At 43.4% G+C, this 12,560-nt stretch overlaps 1 protein-coding gene across 4 annotated transcripts in view; it reads left to right on the plus strand.

The window, feature by feature from the left end:
* FANCM (FA complementation group M) overlaps positions 1–12,560 on the plus strand; it is a 98,531-nt gene that overhangs the window by 48,357 nt on the left and 37,614 nt on the right. For all 4 annotated transcript variants that reach the window (XM_059723420.1, XM_059723419.1, XM_014601312.3 and 1 more), the window contains exon 12: positions 11,116–11,273. In XM_059723420.1, the coding sequence (XP_059579403.1) occupies positions 11,116–11,273 (158 nt within the window). The remainder of the gene's footprint in view (positions 1–11,115; positions 11,274–12,560) is intronic.

Consider the following 12,560-nt stretch of genomic DNA (forward strand, 5'->3'; position numbering starts at 1 on the left):
ATGTCAAGGCCACAAATGTTGGGCACTGTTGCATGACAGAGGGTATGGGCCTCTGTTTGCTTGGCCTTTGTGCCACCATAAATTTTTTTACAATGGCACAAAGGTGACATCTGCTTACGCTCTTAGAGAACTACGAGCAATTGACATAGACTGCCCTGAAATGCCTCATAATCCCTTTCCTCTTTGTAAGGCTTACTGTCCACAGAAACTGAGCTTTAGGAATTCTCTAAATATTTTGATATTTTGCAGGGCTTCCTTCAACCCAACAGTGTTGGCATCATATAGTTTAGTTTCTGATTATTCTCCTTCCTCCCTCCCCCTCCCATGCATTAAAAGCATTGTTCAGAAATCCAGTCTCAGTGATGCACCTTATAAATAGAAGCCAGGTGGGTTATCTTTACGTAAGATATGTTCTCAAACAGCAGATGCAGGGACCAGTTTATGGCAAGCAGGTCTGTGGTTATCTGCAGGCCCCACTCCCTTCACAAAAAGACACACAGTGAACATGTAAAACTGCGTGAGCTATAGATACAGCTGCAGGATACCTGTGATGGCGTGGACTGATGTTGGAAGATTCAGGTTTCCATACTAGGATTAGTGTACAAGGCCTTGTGTAAGGTCCATTTATTTGGGCTTTGCACAAAAGCCAAGTCTGGGGTGCAAAAAAGAGAACTAGGGACAATATAAATATATGGAAAATGTGCAAGAAACTAACCCGAGCAAAGTGAAGAAAATAGAAGGAAACTCTTGGAGAGTCCTTTTTAAAACTTCTGTAAAAACTGTCTTAGCAAATAGACCAAAGCGAGAGGAGAAAAGAGAAAATGAAAATGAAAATGGCAGATTGAACATCTCTTTTGCTGAGGGATAGCACTTGAGAGACTGTAATTGCCAGGCGCCTTTGTGTGAAACGGGCTAGCTGTGTCCACAGTCGAAGTACAGTGTGTTCACAGTGGTCTGCCAGTCGCTGAAGATCAGTATAGTTGACTACTTGTCCAACAAGCAGATGTCAGAGAAGTGTGAATTGCTTGCACTGAATTCTTGTTTTGCAGCCTCAACTAGAGTCCTGTCCATTAGCTTTGTGAGGAAGCAAGTGGCCGTCTGATTTCAGGAATTATAAAATAAATCTCAAAAGGTAGCCAGTTGCACTTGCTTTAAATCATATGCTTATTTCAGTGCTGTCCCTCTAAAAAATATTAACAGGTTTTCAGTAAAGATTAAGCTGGACAGTTTGTTACTAATTACTGATTTCTTTGAGTTTCTGTTGCTTTATGGAAAATCACAGTTAGAGAAAGCCTTTTCCATTCCATTGCCAGTGCAGCGTTGGTCCTCAGGATGATAATGTCTAGGTCAGGGGTGGTCAGTTATTTTGGGCGGAGGGCTGCTTACTGAGTTTTGGCAAGCCATCAAGGGCCGCATGACAGGCAGCCAGGAGCAGATGAATATTAATTTTCTAAATTTTTTATGGGCTTCGCAGGCTGGATAGAATGGCCTGGCAGGCCGCATCTAGCCCACAGGCTGCATTTTGCCCACCTCTGATCTAGGTTCTCACCTGGGGTGCTACGAGACCCCTTCCGGGTAATGCAGGTGGTATTGCTTGTGGAGGACAGGTAAAACTGCTCAGTGTTCAAGGCTGTGGCATACATATGCTCCTTCTGCATTAAGGAGAGCTAGTTTGGGCTGCAGCTCTTCCTGGTCTCTTCACAGTCCTCCTGGCCAAGTCTGTAACAGAGGTGTGCGGGACAGTTCTACCTGCCCATGTACCTGCTTTTTAGAGGTGCTGTCCGGAGTTGGGAAAGGCTGGAACATGAGCTTGCTCTCCCGTGTCCTTTAAAGAGCTCTGATGGAGGAGGAGCAGCATGCACATGGGCTACAGCCCTTCCTGGTCAGCTGTGCAGCAGGCCTGTGGGGCAGCTTTACCTGGGGGCAGCATCACTCAGCTGATGAGCACTGAAGTAAGTGGAGCACAGTGGTTCTCAATTGGGGGTGCCTCCACATTCAGAAAAGTACCTCCGCCCTGTGTTGTCTGGGGTCCTGACTCTGAAAAGGTTGAGAACCACTGGTCATGTCTGGTGTTAAGATCCAAATGCTTGATAGGCTTGCAATTTACAGACATACAAGACTGTATTTGCACAGAAATAGGTAAATCACAGAATCATTTGGACTAATCATCTTTTTCTCTTCGTAGTCAGATATGATTGTGGACAAACATAGTGTTGTAGAGAGGTGATGCTGCTGCTCAGGAGCTTTTTTTTTTTCATCTGGAATCAAAATTGGGGCAATTTTAGTTGGCTTGTATCACTACAGGATCATGCACATATAACAGTTGCATCATAACAGCTGCTGTTTTCCTTCCCTTTGGTAACCTGGTATCTTACTGTTGAAAGAGTTTCCGTTTTTAATCTCTCTTTATTTTGATTCTGTTGCTTAGAGCTATAACCTCTGATAACAGACAAAGCACGTCTGCTTTGTTTGGTGTTTATTCTCTGCCCACTAAAGCGGTGTAATCTCTGTCTGTCTCATCCCAAGATAAAACCTAACCTCTAGCTTCATGGATGGAAGAAATAGTGGTGGTCTTCAGTTTAACATTGGAAATGTAGATTGAAAAAAATTCTTCCTGCTACACATTGTGTAGATGGTTAACTTGGATTCTGTCAATAACCAAAGTGCACATTCAGTCGTATTAGTTTTTCCTCCTAAATAAACCAGTTAGTCCTTTAATAGTATTTTCTCTTCTATGAATTTTCTTTATGTCCATATCTCTGTTACCTACCTAAAATCACAAGGTATATTCTAAATGTACAATAGGGTTTATTGTGTGATTGAAGCACCAGGCTAGGACCTGGGGTCTGATTTCTGGTGCCTGTCTCTTCAGAAGCTTCCTTTGTGATGTTAAGTAGTTTGTTAATAAACGTTTGTTCTCTCACCTGTAAAATGAGGGTCTATTTTTTTACCTTCGTTATTTATCTCAATTATTTAATTAAGTCTGCTAATTTTAGGCAAAAAGGTGTTTTATGAAATACCTTATCTTCAGAAGCTCAGTAAAACTTCCTTAAAGCTGTTTAAAGTTTAAAAACTAAGCAGTGGCACATGTAGAAATGTTGCCTCCATGTGCAAAACTGAACAGGACACGTTTTTAAACAGAGTGCTATTTCTTGATGCTGGAGACAAGGTTCTAAGTTAAAAGTCCAAAAGTAAAAATATTTATTTTTAATTCCTAATCCTTGAGTTTAAAAAAAAAAATTAGGAAGATTTTCTTTCTTGCTATTTGCCAAAAAATGGAGGAAATGGAAAGTCATAGAGTTACTGAATTCAGGCATATTCTGTGACCCCAAAACTTGTCTGATTTTATCATTAGGTACTATGTATGAGTTGCCGGAGACAGTGCTGCTGACAAGATTGTCCTCACTTTGAGAGAGTAATATCCCTGGAGAGGTCAGGTTTCAGGTCAGCCTGGAGTTGCTGTGATCAAGTACTTGCCCTTATTTCATATATTAAAGTGGGCTTTCAGAGGAAATTAAAAACAGCAATAGCTTTTCTAGATTTGTCATCTGCTTATGGTACATTTTTGGTATAAGGGCTGTTTGCTGCTGCTATCAACTATATTGCAGCATTGCCAGACAATTCAATTTATTAAAACAAATGTCTTGGACATTTATTAAAAAAAAAAAAAAAGGAAGTCTCTCTCTCTCTCTCTCTCTCTCTCAAAAAATCTAAAAAAAGATGGAGAATTATTTTCAATGTAGGTATTTAAAGCCTAATTTTGCTAAGACAGTAGCATCAGCTTTTTCTCTGTGCAGTCTGGAAGCTAAGATGACATTGGAAGCATGCCAATGAAATCTATTTATTTTATGAGATTTGTATGCCACCCTTCCCAAAAAAGGCTCCAGGTAGCTTACATATCCTACAGTATCTTGGTGTATCTCATGACAGAAGACTCTTTTCCCAGCAGGATATGAGGCAGATGAACAATTTGTATCAGAAGATAAGATGACTGGCATTAGCTGGGATTTTGACCCTAAAGCTCTTCCAACAATGGCATTGGCTTTAGTCTATTATTTTATGACCAAATGCTGTGCACCAGTATGGGGAAGGTGGCATATACTTACTCATCCTGCTGATACCCAGCTTCATGCTGTTCTGTGCATTTGAAATCAACTTCCCTTCTACAATTGCCAATATTCTCATGCTGGCTTTCATCAAGAAATGTCAAGTTAGAATAAAAAACGTTCTATGTTTCCTATTCAGAAAATCTTTGAACATCTACATCTAATTGGTGTCAAGCCACGCAGAAGAAATAAAATGTATCAGTGATTGTAGTGCCAGGTGTCCTGGTTTTTCTCTTGCATGGAAGAATAAAGGTGGTCATTAAACCAGTCAGGACATTACTTGACAGATGTGCATGCCCAGTGCACAAGTATCAACTTAATGTCATATCAAATTTCAAACTGTTCATGATGATAAGTGATTCTCAGTATTTTCTTTTTTGAGGGATAACAACTTCATTTTGCATTTCTTAAAGCTTTATTTCTGAAGCATTTCTGAATGCATATCAAAACTTAGTCCTGAACTATGTTATAATAGTCTCAATATGAGAGGGAGACTTTTGAAAGGCCTCTTTACATTTTTACATAAGTTTGCCTCCAGTCTCAAGTATTCTGTTTTTCTGCGTTCATATGTGAATTTCAGTAATCCTCTGCCATGTGGCTGTGTATTAAAATAATGATCTTACATAATGTATAGGTTTTAAGTTATTATTTAGCTATAAAAGTCTCTGTGTTTATAAATACATGTATGTTTCCATGGGAAATTATCTCATTGATCATTTCAGAGTACTTAGTGATACATAGTATGCACTTAATTTTATTCTGATGACATCTGTCTTTGTTACAAATGAATCCCTTAAAAATTGAAAATGTAGCCATCTTTTGCCATTTTTTATAGATTAAAAACCATATTTTACAAATACATTTTGATAGCTACCTAGAATCATAGAAAAGTAGGTCTGGAAGGGGCCTCAGAGTTATCTGATCTGACCCCCAGGCTATACTTGTGCATGCTATTGTTCCGTGTGCAGGACTTTGCATTTGTCTTTACTGAGTTTATTTTAATTAATTTTAGATCACTCTTCCAATTTACTCAGGTCATTCTGAATCTGGGCCCCACCCTGCTGAATGCCTTCAGCTCTACCCATTGTGGTGTTATCTGCAGGTTTGCTACTCAGTCAGTCTTTCATACCATTAATGAAGATATGAAAAAAATTGCCAGACCCAGGACTGGTCTATGGGGAACTCCACTTGAGTCCTCCTTCCAACTAGACATTGAGCTAATGATGACTACTCTTTTGAGTATGATAATCTAACCACTTATGTATCCACTTTACAGTACTTTCATCTATATTATGTTTCCTTAGCTTATCAATGAGAACATTCAAGGATACTATGTCAAAAGCGTGGCTAAAATTGGGTTTTATCATGTTCACTGCCCTCCTTCTATCATCAGAGCAGGTCAAATACAGTTTTATTGAGCATTCTTTGTATGGGTCCTTTGTATGAATTTCAGACTACTTTTTCCAATTTGTCAAGGTCAGTATGAATACTAGTCTTGTCTTCTAGGGTCTTCCCTTTTACTTCAGAACAGATTACATTCATTCGTAATAGAGTTCTTAAGTGAGCTCAGACTGAGCTTTATTTTGGCCATCTTTCTTCTCTTTTTATACAGCAACGTATTTAAAAAGTTTGTAGCAAGGAAGATTATTCCTTTTGCAGAATAGTTCTCAAGTTATCCTGAATTCCATATAGGATAAGCAGTGCTGGAATGTAGCAGTGTTTCATAGTAGCTAGGGTCAGGAGGGACCTGAACAGATCATCTAGCCTGACCCCTTGCCACAGGCAGGAATAAATGCTGGGTTCACAAGACCCCAGACAGGTGATCACCCAACCTCCTCTTGAATTTGGCCAAGGTAGGGGCGAGAACCACTTCTTCGGGAAGCTGGTTCCAGATTTTGGCCACCCTAACTGTAAAATATTGCTTTCTGATCTCTAACCTAAACCATCAGCTTATTACCATTGTTTCTCATCACCCCTGGTGGTGCTGGGGAGAAAAGGGCTCTGCCTATTTGCTGTTGATCCCCCCTGATGAGCTTGTAGGCAGCCACCAGGTCCCCCCTCAGCCTCCTCTGGCTGAGGCTGAACAGGTTCAGGTCCTTCAGTCTCTCCTCGTAGGGCCTGTCCTGCCCTCTCACCAAGCAGATGCCCCTCCTCTGAACCCTCTCCAGGCTGGCGACATCCCTTTTGAAGTGCGGTGCCCAGTATTGGACGCAGTACTCCAGCTGCGGCCTGACCAAAGTTGCATGGAGGGGGAGCATCACCTCTCTGGACCAGCTTGAGACGCACCTTTGGATGCATGTCAAGGCATGGCTGGCCTTGCTGGCTGCGGTCTGGCATTGGCGGCTCATGTTCATCTTGGATTCATAGGTTCACAGATGTTAGGGTCGGAAGGGACCTCAATAGATCATCGAGTCCGACCCCCTGCATAAGCAGGAAAGAGTGCTGGGTCTAGATGACCCCAGCTAGATACTCATCTAACCTCCTCTTGAAGACCCCCAGGGTAGGGGAGAGCACCACCTCCCTTGGGAGCCCGTTCCAGACCTTGGCCACTCGAACTGTGAAGAAGTTCTTCCTAATGTCCAATCAAATCTGCTCTCTGCTAGCTTGTGGCCATTATTTCTTGTAACCCCCGGGGGTGCCTTGGTGAATAAATACTCACCAATTCCCTTCTATGCCCCCATGATGAACTTATAGGCAGCCACAAGGTCGCCTCTCAACCTTCTCTTGCGGAGGCTGAAAAGGTCCAGTTTCTCTAGTCTCTCCTTGTAGGGCTCGGTCTGCAGGCCCTTAACCATACGAGTGGCCCTTCTCTGGACCCTCTCCAGGTTATCCGCATCCTTCTTGAAGTGCGGCGCCCAGAATTGCACGCAGTACTCCAACTGCGGTCTGACCAGTGCCCGATAGAGGGGAAGTATCACCTCCTTGGACCTATTCGTCATGCATCTGCTGATGCACAGTGAAGTGCCATTGGTTTTTTTGATGGCTTCGTCACACTGCCGACTTATGTTCATCTTGGAGTCCACTAGGACTCCAAGATCCCTTTCCGCTTCCGTGCCACCCAGCAGGTCATTCCCTAGGCTGTAGGTGTGCTGGACATTTTTCCTCCCTAGGTGCAGCACTTTGCATTTCTCTTTGTTGAACTGCATTCTGTTGTTTTCTGCCCACTTGTGCAACCTGTCCAGGTCTGCCTGCAGCTGTTCCCTGCCCTCCGGCGTGTCCACTTCTCCCCATAGCTTTGTGTCATCTGCAAACTTGGACAGAGTACATTTGACTCCCTCGTCCAAGTCGCTGATGAAGACATTAAAGAGTATTGGTCCAAGGACCGAGCCCTGCGGGACCCCACTGCCCACACCCTTCCAGGTCAAAACCGACCCATCTACCACGACTCTCTGGGTGTGACCCTCCAGCCAATTCGCCACCCAGCAGACTGTGTAGTCATCCAAATCACAGCCTCTTAACTTGTTCACCAGTATGGGGTGGGATACCGTATCGAAGGCCTTCCTGAAGTCTAAGTATACGATATCCACCCCTCCTCCTGTGTCCAGGCGTTTCGTAACCTGGTCATAAAAAGAGACTAGATTGGTCAGGCACGATCTGCCTGCTACGAACCCGTGCTGGTTTCCCCTCAGCATAATTTGCCCTGCCGGGCTCTCACAAATGTGAGCCTTGATAATTTTTTCAAAGACTTTGCCAAGGATGGAGGTGAGACTGACTGGCCTATAGTTGCCCGGGTCCTCCTTCCTCCCCTTCTTGAAAATGGGGACCACGTTAGCCCTTTTCCAGTCCTCCGGGACTTGGCCCGTGCGCCACGAGCTTTCAAATATTCCCGCCAGTGGCTCTGCAATGACGTCCGCCAGTGCCTTCAGCACCCTCGGATGGAGCTCATCCGGGCCTGCCGACTTAAAGGCATCCAGTTCTTCCAAGTGACTCTGCACCATCTCAGGGTCTACGTATGGAAGTCTGGCGCCTTGCTGCTGCCTCTCTACAACCCCAGTGAGAGACTTGTCGTGCCCCTCGCTTAGAAACACTGAGGCAAAGAACTCGTTGAGGAGTTCAGCCTTGTCCCCCCTGTCCATCACCAATTGTTTCTGCCCATTTAGCAGGGGTCCTATTCCTCCCTGGGCCTTCCTTTTACTCCCTATATATCTAAAAAACAATTTCTTGTTGTCTTTTACTTGGGTTGCCATCCTCAGCTCCATGGTAGCTTTGGCCTGTCTAACTGCCTCCCTACAAGCACGAGCAGAGGAGGTATACTCGTCTTTGGTGATCTGTCCCTGTTTCCACTTTTTATGTGCTCCCCTTTTGGCCCTTAGGCTGCCCTGGATTTCTGTGGTCAGCCAGGGAAGCCTCCTGGCCCCTTTCCCTCTTTTGCCTCGCTCGGGGATCGTCTTGCTTTGTGCCTGAAGGATCGTTTCCTTAAGGCACAGCCACCCTTCTTGGGCTCCCATCACTTCAAAACTCCTGCTCTGCAGTGAGTCCTTGACTAATCGCCTGAGTTCATTGAGATCAGCTTTCCTAAAGTCTAGCACTTTCACCCTACTAGTTACCTTACCCACTCGATGTCTTACGGTGAATTCTATTATTAGGTGATTACTGTCCCCCAGATGGCTACCGTTCTGGAGGTCCCCTACCATGTCATCCCCCGTTGCCAATACCAGATCCAGTATGGCATTCCAATATCCCTTTCCGCCTCTGTGCTTTCAAGAAGGGAACTCCCCAGCCTGTATGTGTGCTGTGGATTCCTTCTCCCGAGGTGCAGCACCCTGTATTTGTCTACGTTGAACCCCATCCTATTCTCGTCTGCCCACTTCTGTAGTCTGTCTAAATCTAGTTGCAGCCTCTTTCTCCCTTCAAGTGTGTCCACCTCGCCCCACATCTTAGTGTCATCAGCAAACTTGGACAGCGTGCTTTCCACCCCCTTGTCCAAGTCGCTGATAAAGATGTTGAACAGTGAAGACCCGAGGACCGAGCCCTGGGGTACCCCACTGCTCACATCTCGCCAGGCTGAGTACAACCCGTCCACCACTATCTGGGTGCGCCCCATCAGCCAATTTTTTTTACCCATCCAACTGTGCAGGCATCAATGCCGCAGTCACTTAATTTATTGATGAGGATGGGGTGAGAGACAGTGTCAAAGGCCTTCTTAAAGTTTAGAAAGACTACATCCATGGTGACACCATCATCCAAGGATTTAGTTACTTGGTCATAAAAGGCAACCAGGTTGGTCAGGCAGGACCTGCCTTTGATGAACCAATGCTGATTGCCCCTGAGCATGGTCTCCCCTGCAGGCTTGTGAATGTTAATTTTAAACACATTCCTGGTATTGGAGCAATTAATTTATTCACTCCCCAAATCCCTTTCGAGTTTGTTTCACCTTTGCAAGTTCATTCCTTAACAGTGTATCGTGTCTCTAGACCTTGCACTGACTTGGGAAGTAGTGAGGTTAGGTCTGAGTCTTTTCAGAACAGAGTTTGTATGTGACAGGAATCTAGTGGATGGATGTTAAGATTGGGAGAAATAGTTGGGGAGGGGAATCTTGGGACCAGTGAGTTTTAAAGTGGATCTTGAAGGACGTGGTAATGTACATCTTTATTCTGAGAGACATTTGCTTGATTGGTAGCTTCTCTTAACTACTTTATGGTGATTTTTGTTATGGATATAGAATAGCAAGGCTTATAAATAGCAAGGAGAGACCTTCAGAAAGTGCTATAGATCTAGTTATTAGGGCTTTGCGAAGCTTTGGTCCCTGACTCGATTTGGTGGAGATTCGGCCTGATTTGGTGGCTGAATCTCTGAATCCAAATTGAATTGGGGAATCTCCTAATGGAATCGGAATGCTTCAAATTGATTCAGAAATATTTGGCGATTTGGACATAGACACAGCTTTAAATGTTTTTTCTACATACCTCAAGGTACCAGGCAGCTCATCAATGCTGTGATGCTGGGGTGGATGGAGCATCCCACATGAGCATGGAGGGCTCTTCAGCATGCTCAGCAGCAGACCCAGAAGTAGACCAGAACCACTTCTGGTCCACTGCCAGGGAGCACGCTGAGGAGCCCCCCTTCACCCTCCCGGCTCGGCACTGGTGCTTCCTGAGTCTGTGGGGGCAGCCGGGGTCCCCCCATGGCCAATTGCCAAGCTAGGGGAGGCGCGGGTGGCTCTGTGCGCACTCCCCCAGTGGACCCAGAAGTGGACCAGAGCCACTTCCGGGTTCATCACTGAGCGCTCAGGGGGATCTCCCCACGCTTCTTTGGGACCCTCCATCCACCATTGCAGCATACAGGAGCTGTGCCTGGTACCTCGAGGTACGTAGAAAAAACATTTAAAACTCTGTCTATGTCCGAATCACTGATTCTCCAAATCAGCATTGAATTTTCAGATTCGGATTCAGCCAAATCGAATCAGGGATAGTGATCTGAATCCATGAATCTAATCACTGTCCCCAATTTGGGCCGAATCTGAATCGAATATGGCTCGTTTTGCACACCCCTACTAGATATCTAGATCTAGGTATCTTGCGCTTTCTAAAGGTCTCTTCTTGCTGTTTTTATATATAATTGCAGTTTCTGAAGATCTCTGCTTGCTGTTTGTTAGCCTTGCTAATCTGTCTCTCTGTCTCTGAATTATTATTTAATTTTCAATACTCTCCTGGGCCTCTCAGCAATATGTTCTAGCATGAGGACATACTTTCCCTATGTGGTGATTGCTATCACTATGGGGTTCATAAATGTTTTAATAAAAATTACATGCATGCATCTTCAGCACCTACCCCCAGCAATCAGCAGCTGGTCCCAGAAAGCTTGGCTAGTGAATCTGTAATCCTAACAGACGGTAGGCTGTCTTCACTTCTGCGTCTAACAACAGATTCATTTTGTTTGTGTCAGTGAACTTGTGTTGCCCTGATAGGTATCATAGGAGGTCCTAATTATTATACACGTGTGTGTTTCCATCCTCCTTGTTAAATGGGTCTTATTTTTCCTAAGATTTTTCTTCTTAACTTGTTTGCAGGCACAAAGCAAGCAGACTTTCATGAAAACTGGTTTTTAACATCTGAAGAATATGAAGTATGGAACAGATTATACAGACTAAAGGAAAGTGATGGACTGAAAGAACCAGTCTTGCCTCGTGTTCACTTCGAGACTTTAGAAAATCTGGAAGAAGCGGCTGTAAGTTCAACCTTAATGCAATGTCCTCTGTGGTCATGGAAGACTTAGTTGGAAAATACCAATAGGAATTGTTGTTACTGATTTTTCTGGAAACTTTTTTCCCTTGGTATGAGAAATTGGAATCTGATCATTTTAGTATCAAAATAGGGGTGATATTGTAAAGAAAAAACTGAACTTCTTTGGCACAGCGGTAGAAGTTGACAAAATATTACTTCATACATTTCCCTGACTCTTTCTTTCCATATATTTAAGAACATTTCAAAGGAATTCTTTGTTAGAGAAAATAATATATGGCTTCATGGATTATACAACTAAAAACAGTCATTGTGAGCTAACCTAGCTAACAAGCCAAGGGACTTCTTTAGTTCAGAACAGAAATAATTCAGATATATTTTTCAGAAGAAAATGTTAATACAGCAGTGCTCAACCTATCCAGCCTTGTTGTTTGGATGAGTGGTGCAGGAATGGTTCATGGGCTAGATCCTGCACAGAGGCAGTCTGGGGGTATGACCCCATCTGCTAGATCTTGCGTGCAGGACCATGGGAGCTGCAAAGGCTGGATGACCACAAGTTCAGAAATGTTGTGGTCAGGGAGCAGTGGTAACATCAATTGTTAAAGCTCTGGGAGCTATTAAAGCAACCAGTTTCCCTACCACCAAATTTTTGGGCCCATAGGAAACGCTATGGACTGAATGACATTGCTGTACAGGCCTGATATAGTTTGCCAGCCATAGACTGAACATGTGTACTAATATCATACTTAAAACTTCTAAATGTCTGTTTAAATTTCTTAAATGATGGATTCTAAGAGAGCATCAGATATTATTTTAAGAATGTTCTGTTCCTTCAGTGATAGTGTAGATTGTAATTTTCAAAATAGTTCAGTGTGTGAGGTATTTCTAATGTCTTGGAGACTAGTTCTTATAAACTGACTTATTTATAGAAATAAGTTAAGATTTCAGTAGCCATCAAGATGTTAGAAAATGTAATCGTGTATTTATAATTTTTTGTAGCACTTTCAAGAGTTCCATATCCTAGTTTTCCTTTGAGCATATCACTAATGGTAGTCTGTTTTATGAGTGTTGTTAAAAACCATTTGTGTACAAAACTATAAAAGAAGTTAGTGAAAGACTCGGGCTCTCTCTTCTTTCTGATGTAAAAGAGTAAATAACTTTGCGTTTGACATAACTGTTCTTTGTGCAAGAGAAAACAGTAATATTTAAGGGCGCTTTTACACATGAACGAGCTTTAGTTCAAGTGCCCCTACTACTGTTTTTAAGCGCAGGG

Source organism: Alligator mississippiensis, chromosome 2 (genome assembly GCF_030867095.1).
Source record: "Alligator mississippiensis isolate rAllMis1 chromosome 2, rAllMis1, whole genome shotgun sequence".
Lineage (NCBI taxonomy): Eukaryota > Metazoa > Chordata > Crocodylia > Alligatoridae > Alligator > Alligator mississippiensis.